This window comes from Bufo gargarizans, chromosome 5 (assembly GCF_014858855.1).
Source record: "Bufo gargarizans isolate SCDJY-AF-19 chromosome 5, ASM1485885v1, whole genome shotgun sequence".
Lineage (NCBI taxonomy): Eukaryota > Metazoa > Chordata > Amphibia > Anura > Bufonidae > Bufo > Bufo gargarizans.
Genome location: NC_058084.1, coordinates 60,834,356 through 60,849,704, shown reverse-complemented (window position 1 = coordinate 60,849,704; position 15,349 = coordinate 60,834,356). Strand labels below are relative to the sequence as shown.

At 42.6% G+C, this 15,349-nt stretch overlaps 1 protein-coding gene across 1 annotated transcript in view; it reads right to left on the bottom strand.

Moving 5' to 3' along the window:
* The window catches only part of LOC122939302 (cell adhesion molecule 2-like), a 198,296-nt gene that overhangs the window by 139,209 nt on the left and 43,738 nt on the right, over positions 1–15,349 (bottom strand). The window contains exon 4 of the mRNA XM_044295373.1: positions 15,114–15,292. Within this exon, the coding sequence (XP_044151308.1) occupies positions 15,114–15,292 (179 nt within the window). The remainder of the gene's footprint in view (positions 1–15,113; positions 15,293–15,349) is intronic.

The following is a 15,349-nucleotide window of genomic DNA, read 5'->3' as shown; positions in this document are numbered from 1 at the left end:
ATAACCCCTTAAAATTGTGCCAATTTAATACTGTATGTGTGGTATTTAAGCACTAGAAGTTTCCTTGAAGATAATAGTTGAACTTTTGGTGTCCCAGAAGTTGGTTCATGAGGTGGGTTGCATCTCAACCCTTAAATCTATGATCTGATTGTGCTGATGTCAATAACGATTGGTGGAAAAAGATGGGGATGACACTAATGTTGATGATGACAATATCTTCTCAGCCTTTTAACTGTTAGTAATAATAGCTGCACTGTATCCACCACGTAGCTATGTTCCAAAGTGTATTACACTGTACTTTTTTTTAACTATATACCCAAGAAAACCAGCGTTGAGGTTCATTTGTTAACAATTTACTCGGTGACTGATGAACAGCCACATACAAAGTTTCAGCTACGCGTCTCACACTGAGACCAAGATGGCACAACATGGATTAGGTTCGTTAGGCAGCGCTCTTCATGGGGACCTTGGCACAGCTGCAGATCTGAACTTAATAAATAATTCATAGTTAGCTTTCTAACTTTCAAATGAGATGATTCAGATTGAAAATGTGACCTGCAATATTATGTTTCTAGCAGGATATTAATGGGAAATACAAACTGATGTTGTCCGCTGGTTGTTACCGCAGCATGTCACCTCTGCATTAGCGCAAATGAACATTTATCTGAGCTGTTGAGTCTAAAAAGGAGGTGATCTGAAAATAAATTCTACAAGATGCCTCTCTTTACTTGCCGAGACATTTATCAATGTCTTTCAATTCTCCTTCACACTAAAGCAGCATCAGATTTATAAAATTAAAAAGGGGGGGGGAGAAAAAACTCAATTTTAGAGTGAACTTTTTATGATGATAAATGCAAGCATCATATTTTCCACCCGCATAACGCATTATGCATACCGGTCGGGATTTACAACGACTTTCCAGCAGTAATACTGAATATCTGGTCATAAAGCATGCACTGTTCCAATGATTTTCTGTCCCACACTTTGTACATTACGCAGTACAATTAGACAGATTTCCCTTGCTCTGATGTACACACACAGCTGTGCTTGGAAACAATAGTACAGAGCTATAAAGCTTCCTGCACTGCCAGTCCATTGTAACTCCCACTACCGTTCAGCGTTATCGTAACTTCCACTGCTACTCGGAATTAATAAGTAGCTTCACTCTTCCTCCCAGATATTCCTCTTGAATTATAAGCAGAGACTCTTAGAAAATAGATACAGGGGATATATTTAGAGGGATAAAAAAAAATATGAAACACAAAGCAAAGCAAATTGTATACTTGGCTTGACAAAAAGATGTAGCAGAGCAGAGGTTGGCCAAAGTAGGGTTCAAAGAGGGCTACAGTAACTCATTGTGTGTAAAAATAATATTGTAGATTTTAGGCTTCTGGCGAAGAACAGAATATATATATTCTCACTCTACAGCAAGGGCAGAGAAGAGCGGTTTTTTTTTTTTTTTTTATTTGTATTTTTATTTTACAGACAATATAAAAGCAAATTTCCAATCAGATATACTATAATAGCGCACATTAGACAGTGTATCGTCTCCATGCCATATATCGGACACATACAACAAAACAATCTGTGACCAGAGGAGTCAGCTCTAATACCAGTACATAGGCATGGGATCCACAACCCAAAAAAAAAACACACAAGAATAAAAAAAAAAAAACCATAAACCCAACCCCCCTCCGCCCCGCCCCCTCACCCCCCACCCGTTTCCACCCGGCTTGGTGCGGCCGCCGCGAGGGGCGGCGGAGTATTCCTGCCCCCCTCATAAGGATTTTCATTAGAGCCTTTACAATTTCACACGTATTCTGGCGTGGGCTGTGTTGATAGAGTTTATCTAGGAATATATAATGGTTTGTTGGGGTATATCAGTGGTCTCCCCAGTTACTAGCCATCAATTCTGCTCTGGGGTATTACGGCTGGCTATTTCCCTTCTCTATGGGCCCATTCCGGTAGCGTCGTTTAATCCACGTCGTTTCATGCCCTCAAAATGTGTTATTCGCGTCATTAAACTTTGCCAATCATTGATTGTTGGGGGTCTATCTTTCACCCACTGTCTCAAGATTATCACTTTGGCCAAAAGAAACCCCTTTAACCAGTATACCTGTTCATTTTTAGTGGTTTTGTTTTTATACTCAGGAGGAAGCAATCCAAGAACTACTACTTGAATAGTCATGGGAGGACTGTTCCTGCTGTTTGCCACCATTGTCTGAAATATGCAGCCCCAGAAAGTCCTAATAGCTGGACAGTCCCACAGCATATGTACAAGCCCTGCGGCTACACAAGAACATTTAAGGCAGCTAAATTCTTGACCCTTGTTAGTGTACATTTTAGTCAACAGGCTCGGAGTAACATATAAGCGATGTATTATTTTGAATTGTATCAATCGGTGTTGTCGTGAAAGAGAGGCCTTCTTTATATTTTGATATATTTCCTGCCATTGTGAGGGGTTACATTCCCCAATATCTGTCTTCCATTTATCCACACTTTTAAATTTAGTGATAGTGCTTATTTCCTCGATGAATCTCCTATATATTAGTGAAATCTTAACTTTATTCCCTACTATGTTATAACAAAAGGATAAGAACCCCGGAGTAACTTTTATCAAGGGTGTTTTTTTGAGAGTGTATGATAGTGCATGTTGTAGTTGACAATATCTATAGTGCTCTAGTGCAGTTATTGGTGCTTGTTTTATCAATTCCCGTATTGATTTACTATTCCCTTTTGTGTATATATGTGAAAATAATGAAATACCTTTTCGAGTCCAGAATTCGTTTTCGTTAAGTGTCAAAAATTCAGTTAGGGCAGGGTTGTCCCATAAGGGGGAGAAATCCAGAATTTGAGGGGCATGGATCAGTATCTTAATTTTATTCCAAACTTTCTGTAGCGCGGCTCCGATGGGGCAAAAGTAATCTGTACGTTGAAACATTCCGGATTCCAATATACTAAAAATGTTATTGGAGTGTAGTGGGCGTTGACCTAGGATATGTGATATTAATACACCATCCCCGACATTGACGCACCATTGTAATTGTGCACAGAGATAATAGATTTGAAAATGGGGCAGGCCTAGGCCCCCGTTACTTACGGCCATTCGCAGGTATTGTAGTTTGATGCGGACCCTTTTTCTGCCCCATATCAGATCATTTATCAAGCGGTCAATCAGATTGAAGACGCTATCCTCAATCCAAGTGGGGCAGGAGCTGACCGTATACAATATCCAGGGTAACAAAACCATTTTAATCAACGCAATCCTATTGATCTGCGAAAGTGGGAGTTTCTGCCACACTCTTATTTTGTCTTTTATTCTCCCCACTAAAGGGGAAATATTTAACTGATTATATTCCCTGATATTATTGCTGATTTTTATCCCGAGATAATCTAAATGATCTGTCGGGGGAATAATTCTGATCCTAAGATCGTTAGGGGGGGGCATCCGGTTCAGGGGGAAGAGTACAGACTTAGACCAGTTTATCTCATACCCAGCAATTCTGCCGAATTCCTCTGTTATCCGCATAACATTGGGGACGCTTCTCCAACCGTCATTCAGGTAGAGTAAGACGTCATCTGCATATAAGCAAATCTTATCGTCTGTCCCTCTCCCCCCGAAGCCGGATATGCCAGGTTCAGTCCGTATCCTGCAGGCAAGGGGTTCCATAAAGATTGCGAAGAGGAGAGGAGAAAGGGGGCAGCCCTGACGTGTTCCCCGCTTTAGGGAAACAGCAGGGGTAAGCACCTCATTGACTTTAATTCTAGCAGTTGTTTCACTATATAGCAGTTTAACCCATCCAATAAATTCCTGGCCCAGATTCATCCTATACATAACACGCCAGAGGAAGGGCCACTCGACACGATCGAACGCTTTAGCGGCGTCCAATGATAGTATCGAGCGGTCCTCCCCTCCGCCAATCTGGATATTAAGAAAGGTCCGCCGTATATTGGTCTGTATCTGTCGCCCAGGAATGAACCCTGTCTGGTCCACATGTATCAGGCGCGCTATTACTTTTTTTAAGCGATTGGAAAGGACTTTTGCAATTATTTTATAATCTGCATTGAGCAGTGATATTGGGCGATAGTCCTCAACTTTATTTCCCAGTTTCCCCTTTTTAAGGATCAATGTAACCGTTGCTTCGGCCAGAGACGGGGGCAGCTTTCCGCGTTTACTAGACTCATTTAGAACAAGCAACAGTCCGGGCAAGAGTATCTCCGCATGGCGCTTATAGATGCCAAATGGAAGTCCATCCGGACCCGGCGCAGAAGAACCCCGAGTCCCCTGCAGGGCCGTTTGTAATTCCTCCAATAAGATGGGGGCACACAAAGAGGCGGAATCGGAGACCGAGAGCGCCGGGATCCTGACTTGTTCCAAAAAGGCATCTATTTCGGTCACTATATCTACCGCCTCAGATCGATATAAATTATCAAAGTGATTAAAAAACTCTGCTACCATCTCCATTCCTCTTTCCAATCTACGCCCATCCCCCGTCAGTATCTGTCTAATTCTTTGGGGGGGTTTTTGATTTGCTATAATAGAAACCAATAGCTTACTCGGGGTACCCGCCTCGCAGAAATCTTTATAGCCCATGAAAAATAGTTGATTCTGTGCTTTTTCCTTCATAAAGGTAATGTAATGATCTTTGGCAGATTTTAGCTTAGTACGCGTATTCATATCATTTCGTACTCGGATACAGCCCTCCAGATATGCAATATTTGCCTCCAGCTTTTTTTGTTCGGCAGAGAAATCATTTTTTTTCGTTTTTATTCTAGAAAAATACAGCCCACGCATAAATGCCTTCATGGCATCCCAAACAAAATGAATGTGAGCTGTACCGATATTCTCTTGCCAAAATTGTGAGAGTTCTTTATCTATCCCAGCGGAATCATTTAATATAGTTAGCCAGTGTTCGTTCAATCTGAACGATCTGCTGATCCCGGTTTTTTGTCCGGTCTTCATCACCAGTAAGATCGGTGAATGGTCGGATATGCCATGGGTCTCGTATGTCATTTTTGAGATAGATTCAAGCATCTGCTCATTGGCCAAGGCCATATCGATCCTAGACATAGCGCTATACGCTTTGCTAAAGCAGGAGAACACCTGTTTGTTGCCGTAAAGCCATCGCCAGACGTCGGTTAAACCCATCTCCTCACAGAACCCGCGAAGTAGAACATGTTTATCCTGCGCACTTTTCCGGGCGGTTGAAAATCTATCCAGCGCCGGGTCGAGCACGCAGTTAAAGTCACCACATATTAATATCGGAGAGCGCTCTCTATTATGTATAAAGAGTGCCAGCTGCTTTAAAACTGTCATTGTGAACGGTGGGGGAATATACAAGAAAGCAAGGACGCACCTACTACCATTCCATTGGGCGAAGAGGAAGATATATCTCCCATCTCTATCAATCGACTGGTCTAGCAGGATAAAGTCGATGCTATGGTGTATATACACACTGATCCCTCGGGAATATGCCGAGAGACCAGAGTGAAATTGATGTCCAGCCCATCTCTTTATTAAATACTCAGGGATATTCGGTGTGGCATGCGTTTCTAATAGAGCAACTATTGCGGGGAGGTGTCGAGTAATTAAATCAAAGACCACTACCCTTTTCATTCTATCAGCCAGTCCACGCACATTCCATATCATGACTCTATTACTAGTCATCATGAATTATGGAGGAGGCGTCCGTCACCCCCCAAAGGCAGCCGCAACCAAGCCGGGGTCCCCCCCCACCCATTATCCACCCACACCCATTGATACCCACCCCCCATCAACCCCCTTACTGGTTCACTGATGCGAAGCATCGTTGTCAACCTCTTACATTTCGCCCATCCGTCCATGGGCCGCCCACCGCTATTACCCCACCCCTAGGTTGAGGGGCGTTGCTGCCACATCAACCGAGGTCCGGCGTCTAAACCCTGACAGAGTCAAGCCATTCAACGGTTTCTCTGGGGGAGTGAAAAAACATTACGGTGTCTCTATACACCACTCTTAACTTAGCGGGGTAAAGCATTGAATATTTAATATTCCCCTCACGTAATCTTTTCTTAATGTCAAAATATTCCCTACGCTTGCTTTGGGTGTCCCTAGAAAAGTCGGGGTATATCTGTATCGAATGTCCGTCAAGTGTAGTGTCAGCTAGATCTCTCTTCCGTCGGAGCACCCAGTCTCTATCACTAGAGGAGAGTATCCTAATTAGGATGGCTCGGGGGGGGCTACCCGGCGGCATCTTTTTTACAGGGATTCTATGGGCTCTCTCCACACATAGTGCGGGAGTATCTCCACCAGAACCAAGCATTTCAATTAACCATTTTTGAATAAACGCCACGGGGTTGCCCCCCTCTACCCCCTCAGGGAGGCCGACTATTCTCAGATTGTTACGTCGTGCCCTGTCCTCCATATCAGTTAGTCTTGCATTAATACGTTTATTTTCCTTATCCAATTCTACAATTTTTTTTCCCATCTGTAACTGTTCTGTTTGAACCTTAGTTAACCCGGTTTCAACAAGTGCGATGCTGGCCCTAATTTGGTTCATATCTTCTCTAATAAGAGTAAGATCCGTCTGCAGTGTCTGTACGGTGATGGAGACATCTAAAACTGATTGATTGGTGGTCTGTACCACCGATAATATGTCCGTTAATTTGTTCTCGATATTATCAAATCTCGTGTGTTGCTCAGTCTGAATAGATGGATCTATCTGTGTTTCAGCCAGTTCAGGTGTTTTCTTTCCCCCCCTCTGTCTCGGTGGGGGCGATTTCAAGTATTTATCCATTCTCGTCTGTGGACTACTACTGCCACCTGCCCTGGGAGATCCCGTACCCCCGGATCTCCTGTTATATTTAGCAGGCATGTTTTCGAAGTCTATCAAACGAAAGTACAATATACAAGGTTCCAAACCCAGATGCTGTCACAACGCCACCCAATGGTGAAGATATCCCAGCGCTACCACAGCATCTGGCGCTACAACACGACAATATTGACAAGATGAAGTTTGTATACAAACTTGACGTTATAGCTATATGGGGAGAAGTGTAACTACATGAACATATACGTACATAATGGAACGTCAGTTGTTTACGTAGCAAGGAAAAAAGGAAAAAGAAAATCAACAAAATATCAAGACCTTAAACGATATCAAGCTATAATGGCGAATATCAAACATAAGTCAAAAGCACTATTAAGATTGGTGGTGCAGACAAATTCAATAGTGATCAATAATAATGTGGAGGTAGTCCATCCAATCCGACCAAACTCGACACAATCACCTCTATTGATTTTTTTTTTTTCCCCTTCCTTTTCCTTTCTTTTTTTTTTTTTTTTTATGTGTGTTTTCTCCTTCCCCCGCTTCTTTTTTTTAACGGAAAGTATCAACTATAGGCCCCCATAGATCGTTATACGTTCCTTGTGGTGTAGGAATGCTCAATACTTATTCAGTATTGTTCAGCACGATACTGATTCAGTGTTAAACCATCATAGGGGAAACTGTGGGGGCTATTGCCGCCAAGGGATTAAATGACCAACGACAGGAGCTTGCAGGGGAACCACGTGTCAACCAGCCATGCAGTTAGCAAGTCCCCACATATCAAATGGAGTGTCGTCCCCGCCGTCACGAATTTCCTGAGGGGTTATGACAGGGCATCCCGCATCCCACACACCGTTCCAGAAAATATATGCAGGGATCCTACACCTAACTAACCCAATAACTGGTAGTTAGCAGATAGGCCGAAAATTGTACCATTCAGCCGGCGGCTATCCTTGCGCCCGTAGTTAATGTAAACAACCTGGGTTAGTAAGGGGGGTTGACAATAGGCGACTTGGCGCACGCAACACAGAGGTGATCTCACCGGTCTTCGGCAGCGGCCAACAGCCAGCATCCAGTCATCAAGTGCATCAGTGTGCACATAGCCCTTTAGACCGCAGCCATCCACCGTCGGCGATCCCAGCGTCGGCAATCCCGGCATACAGCATACAAGAAACTGCGCCCGACGACGCCTCTAGACACCTCCAGATCCACCGCCAACAAAGTCGGGTGAGTCAGGTGAGCGCCGGCACCGATCCTCAAGCCTCAGCCCGATCTTCACCTCAGTCCACGATACCAGGACGTAGCAGCAAGCAGCAAGATACGGCAGGGCACAGCAAGGCAGCAGGGCAAGCATCCGGCCATTCAGAGTCTCAACATTTTCCTGCCACGGTCAGATCTCGGCAGGGGGACGCAGAGCTGCAGCGAGGGCCAGGGCGCCGAGACGCCGAGACGAGGCGAGGAGGTGGGCGGTACCCATGCGGACGCGCGGCACGCCTACGCAGCTGCTCCGCTACGTCATACCGCTTGGCCTCCTCTACCGCTTAGGAATATGATAAATGCAAGCATCATATTTTCCACCCGCATAACGCATTATGCATACCGGTCGGGATTTACAACGACTTTCCAGCAGTAATACTGAATATCTGGTCATAAAGCATGCACTGTTCCAATGATTTTCTGTCCCACACTTTGTACATTACGCAGTACAATTAGACAGATTTCCCTTGCTCTGATGTACACACACAGCTGTGCTTGGAAACAATAGTACAGAGCTATAAAGCTTCCTGCACTGCCAGTCCATTGTAACTCCCACTACCGTTCAGCGTTATCGTAACTTCCACTGCTACTCGGAATTAATAAGTAGCTTCACTCTTCCTCCCAGATATTCCTCTTGAATTATAAGCAGAGACTCTTAGAAAATAGATACAGGGGATATATTTAGAGGGATAAAAAAAAATATGAAACACAAAGCAAAGCAAATTGTATACTTGGCTTGACAAAAAGATGTAGCAGAGCAGAGGTTGGCCAAAGTAGGGTTCAAAGAGGGCTACAGTAACTCATTGTGTGTAAAAATAATATTGTAGATTTTAGGCTTCTGGCGAAGAACAGAATATATATATTCTCACTCTACAGCAAGGGCAGAGAAGAGCGGTTAAAAACAAACTGCTCCAACTTGCTCACTTCAATGGGGGTTGCCATCTTCAAATGGTTGTAGTTTAAAAATTATAAATCTTACACCGAAGAGATTTATATTGTGGGAATCACAAGATCCAGACCTACATTTTGATGCATAGTATGTATCTGAAATATTAAAAAAGGCACAGTCAAAGTTTAGAAATTGCCCTTAAAATTTGAGGTGGCTAGAGTGGAGTTTCAATGAATGTCAATGGGCGGTGTGAGTTGCAAACAAATGGTCATATTGTGAAAACTATTAGGGCTATCGCTTAGCTGTGGACATTTTTTGTGGCAGCAGGGATAGCATTTTGATATAAGATTTGTGTAGATGGGCTTGAAAATGAGGGCGCGGTGGCAGTATAGAAATCATGTCCTGATTTTTCAGATCCCACTCTAGTTTTGAACATTCCGCCATTTATTCCTATGGGACCAATTTCGCCACAAACACGCAGATATTTCGTAAATTCGGCAAAATATACCACAAAGTAATAGCACACCAACTGGGAACAATCCGCACGTTTCGGTATATTACTGTCTATGTAGTGTAAAAACTGTGGGAGGAGTTAGGGTGGTGAATTTGACTATAATAATAAGAATATACATGTGAGATAACAGTAAGGGGTCTTGCCATGCAAGAACACTTAATAATAATATCCCTGGACATGCTGAGTTTTAACGCTGAGGCTGTGGAGTGCACTGGCCATGTCTGTCTCTTTTCTCTCTTATAACAGTTTCGTAGCTACAGTATTGTCTGCAGCCAATCTCATGTGACTTGTCCTAGACTTGTACGTTTAAAGGAGTTGTTTCCCTTCAATAAAGGCATTTATCATATAGACAAACATAATACAAGACACTTACTACTATATTGTGATTCTCCATATTGCCTCCTTTGCTGGTTGGATTCGTTTTTCCATCACATTATACAGTGCTCACATCTAGGATTTACGACGACCACTGCAGCTATGAGATATGAGGTGGCCAGCGTCTTTTCCGACAGGTTGCAAGCACGACCACCTCTACTGCTAGATTGCAGGGTGGTCGTAATACCTGGATATGAACAGTGTATAATGTGATGAAAAAGCCAGCAAAGGAGGCAATATGGACAATCACAATAAATGAACAAGTGCCTTGTATTAACTTTCTCTACATGATAAATGACATTTGCTGAAGTGAGACAACCCCTTTAAGGCCTCATGTCTGTGTTTCTGTCTGCAAACAACAGATCCACAAAATATGGATAGCTTCTGTGTGCATTTCTCATTTCTCTCACTCATCAATAGAAATGACTTTTCTAGCCTGCAATGTGGAGCAGAATTGGACATTTTCTATAATTTGTGGAATGGTCACATAGACCTGCAATAAATACAGATGTGTATGGCCCCAGAGAACTAAACGTGCTATATGCTTCAGTGTGCTACAGTATCCAGGCACGATTACTACACAGAGTACAAAGATGTCAGCACTGCGGTGTCCAGACACGGCCACTGCATGGTGTTTGGAGTTGGCATTGCTGCAGTATTCAGGCATGGCGACTACACAGTATATGGAGCTGGCAGCAGTACAGTATCCAGGCATGATTACTACACAGTGTACAGAGCTGGCAGCACTGCAGTGTCCAGGCACGGCCACTGCATGGTGTTTGGAGCTGGCAGCACTGCAGTATCCAGGCACGCCATTGCACAGTGTACTGAGCTGGCAGCACTGCAGTATCCAGGCATGGACACTATACAGTATACGGATCTGGCAGCACTGCAGTATCCAGGTACAGACACTAGATAGTATACAGAGTTGGCAGCACTGCAGTATCCAGGCACAGACACTACACAGTATACGGAGCTGGCAGCACTGCAGTATCCAGACACAGACACTACACAGTATACGGAGCTGGCAGCACTGCAGTATCCATGCACAGCCACGGCGCAGTGTACGGATCTGGCAGTGCAGCAGTATCCAGGCACGGCCACTGCGCAGTGTACGGATCTGGCAGTGCAACAGTATCCAGGCACGGCCACTGCGCAGTGTACGGATCTGGCAGTGCAGCAGTATCCAGGCACGGCCACTGCGCAGTGTACGGATCTTGCAGTGCTGCGGTAACAAGGCACATTCACTACACTCTGTATGGAGCAGTGTTGTTCCTGTCCCTAGTTCTGGTGTTACAGTTAGTGAATGCAGCAGATTGCCAGGAATTTGACCCCTACTGTTTTGATATTAATGACCGATCCTAAAGCTAGGTCACTAATAGGTAAGTCCTGGAAAAACCCTTTAAGCTAAATATATACTGCACATGCTGAAGGCTACTTTCACACTAGCGTTTTGCTGGATCCGGCAGGGTTCAGCAAAAACGTTCCAGTTGCTGATAATACAACCATCTGCATCTGTTATGAACGGATCCATTGTATTATTTTCAACATAGCCAAGACGGATCCATCATGAACTCCATTGAAAGTCAATGGGGGACGGATCTGTTTTCTGTTGTGTCAGGTTGTGACAGAGAAAACAGATCCGTCCCCATTGACTTGCATTGTCGGTCATGACGGATCAGTCTTGCTTCGCATCCCAGGACGGAAAGAAAACTACAGCATGCTGCGGTTTGCTCTCCGGTATGAGAATATAACACAATGCATTTGGAGCGCTCCGTTCTGTTCAGTTACATTTTTCCCCCTTTGACAATGAATGGGGACAAAATGGAAGCTTTTTTCCGGTATTGAGACTCTATGACGGAACTCAATACCAGAAAATATTAACGCTAATATGATAGTAGCCTTAACAGTTGTACATTCTGCACAACACTACATTTAGTAAGTCTAAGATTTTTTGACATGTTAGAAATAAAGTGACTATGACTGTGTTAAATGATAGCATTATTAGAGCAGAATGGTATTTTACCACTCAGGTACATTAAACCTTTCTTCTATAGCCTTATTTTTTCACATCACAAGCAGTAAAGACTGGAGAAATATGGAGGAGGTCTACTACTCTTTATAAGTACAATCTCATCTACAGGGGGCCCTGCCGGCATTATAGGAAACTAATAGCTGTACAATCCTTCATTCTGGAGGCTCTGCTTATCCTTATGAATATTTTATCCAGTTTATGTAAACAGATTGGTGAAAAAATATCTTTCAGGTCCTTCAGCTTCACCATAGGGTGGACCCATATTACATGGCAATTATTAACGTGTTCTAGGGGCACAAACATTTCCACTGAGGTTATTGGCGAATACATTCCTGCAATTTGTATAGATTCCAGTGTATATTTTATATAGAGAAGAATAAAATGACATTAATGCACAACATCTGACAGTATGTAACAGATAGTTATGTTCATGTTATGTTCAAGGGAACACAAGCAAAGTCATTTTCCTGTGTGATGCCCTCTCCTGATCCAAATGATGTCCTCCTGTCTATATCTGACAATGAAATAACATCGTGCCCGGCCTCATTGACCACAAAGAACTACATTTTATGGTCACAGAAAATAATTCAAAGAGTGGCTTAGGAGAGAACAGGCTTGGGAGGCTCTGCCCATGAAGAAGATATGAGGGGTGGCTTCCAGTCTTCAATGAGGTGAAGGCAGGACTTGAACTAGGAGTTAGAATGCAGATAAGCAGGAAACATGTGGTCATGGCCATAGGGCTAGGTGAAAGGGATCGTTTGTGAGTAATTAGGCTTTAAAGGGGCTTGTGGGATTTGAAATATGGCTTATGTCTTAAAAAAATATAAAAATCTGTGCCACACTGGCCCACAATTGTGTATGCGGTATTACAGCTAATCCTCATTCACTTAGACACCGCTGATGAAGCCAGACTAATTGGCGCTCAACTGGTGCTCAACTCATCCCCCTTTTTGGGCCACAGATTATTTCTATTATTGCCTATATGCACTATCTATATGTGTTTGATCTATATACTTCACTGTATTTAACTATGGTGGGGGATGTTGTATGGATGGGTTCCTTACACGGCAGACCCTCTATGTGTCTAGGATGTTTTTAAATAATTTTCTATGTACATGGTCTGTTTTTTTGTGATTAAATAATAAATATATATTTTTTCATATTATTTGGTAGGTGTGCACAATGTTATTCCCATACTGCTTTTTTTTTTTTTTTTTGTTCTATTTTTCCAAACCTTTTAACTCCAAAGATCTGACACAGTTCAGTTTTATGTTGGGACACTGTGAATATCAAATAAATGCTTTGGGGCTCCTTAAAGAACATATAGATGCATAGTCAGGTATAACATTGGTATCATTTTCAGAAGGAAAAAAAAGAAAATTATATATATATATAAATATATATAAATATATACACACTGTATATATTATATATATAAATATATATATAGTAAATGCCTGTTTCTCAACTTAACAGGCTTTTCTGTGACTTCTCTGTTTAATCAATCATGAGGGATCAAGACAACTGAAAACTCACTGAGGGATCAGATTACAGCTGCCAATAACTGCCGTGCTGTGACAAGGCGGGCCATTTACACCTCTATGTGCATTCCTGGCTATCGTTTGCTAATTATCAGTTTTAATAAGCAAATCTCATATCACCCACAATCAGTCACAACAATAAAACAATGATGACGAATGGCACAATATTGTGAGATAGTTAAGTTATATGCATAACATCAAGAACATCAAGAAGTTGAAAAATGAAATTTGAATGACGTTTGGTGGGCATTGGGCAGCTGATAATATCTAGTCATTCTTAAAGGGAGTCTGTCACCTCCATATGGCCATACACAGTGCTTACATGGCTCTGTAGCACACCTATACAGGATTGTAACGGTACCTTTATTCTTTTCTTTAGACTTGCACCAGCAGGAAAAATGAAGTTTAATTCATATGCAAATGATCACCCGCAAGTGCCCAGGGGTGGCGTTCAGTGTGTAGGTGCCCAGGCTGCTCTGCCTTCTTTTCACTTTACTCCTCCCCAGCCTCTGCCTTTGCCCGCCCTCCAAGTCTCTTGCCTCATCGATAGGTCTGGACTTGGAGGGCGGGCAAAGGCAGAGGATGGGGAGGAGTAAAGTGAAAAGAAGGCAGAGCAGCCTGGGCACCTACACACTGAACTCCGCCCCTGGGCACTTGCAGGTGATCATTTGCATATGAATTAAACTTTGTTTTTCCTGCTGGTGCAAGTCTAAAGACAAAGATACTGTTACAATCCTGTATAGGTGTGCTACAGAGCCATGTAAGCACTGTATATGGCTATATGGAGGTAACAGACTCTCTTTAAGGCACATTTACACAAATTATCGGACGAAACCATTCCTTCCCGATAACTGATATTCAGAGATTCGTTCAGAATCTCAAATTTTTTAGGCACCATATGGATCCCAAATCTTTTCTGGTTTGATTTAGACGAATCGTGGAAAACAACGCCCAGAGCATAACAATCAATAGCGTTCTGTCACCGCCAGTCAGGAGGTAATTGCAGTTAGTTTCGGCCATCAACAATTGCCGTTTGCGGTGGCAATGATAAAAGTAGATACAGTTACACCTGATGCTGTATCAGACTGAGCAAGGAAAAAAGAAAAAAAATTGTAATAAAGTTGTGAAACAAGATAGGAACTTTTCATTAAAAAAAATATGTGTTTTAGAGGACTAGAGGGCATCATATATCAATTTCCAGGGCAATTGGAGCAACTTTAGTTCGGAACAAATAGATTCGAAACCAAACTTTTTGAAAAATTTTGCGAATGTGGAAAACGGACCAAATTTTGGAAGATTTGCTCATCTGTACTCATCAGTACAGGTAAAAAACCGAATTTTCATGATTATTTAGGTGTCCATATCAAAGATGATTCCACCTGATGAATGAGCATTTTGCACATTTAGGAACAAGCATTTACACTAGCATTTCTTATAATTGGTCGGACAATTGCCCCTTGTTAATCCAGCTTTAGTGTTGTATTAAGAGCTCCATTTTTGGCCAATCTTTGACCAATATTCTCCTTTAATTAACCACACTGCACTAGAAAGATGAAACGTGTAGGGTATATTCACACTGACATTTTTGTCGCAATTTCATTGCACCCGTATTGTGTTGCTATGTCAATATGACATTAATGAATGAGGCCCACAATGATACAGAATGATCACTCTAACAAATATTTAGTAAACCTACCGTTTATTATCAAGATGTATTCTGCACTGTTTTTACCAATGGAGTTGGTTGCTTCACATCGATATGTTCCATTGTCCGTTTTGTTCAGGAAAGTTATTGTTAGTTCACGTCCACTCACGACCATCCTGTCTGGATCTGGAAGCTCTCCACCATCCTTTGTCCATAATACTGGTTCTGGCCTGTTTAAAAATAAAAATAAAACAATTTCTGTTTAGTAATGTTTATCTTCGCACTAG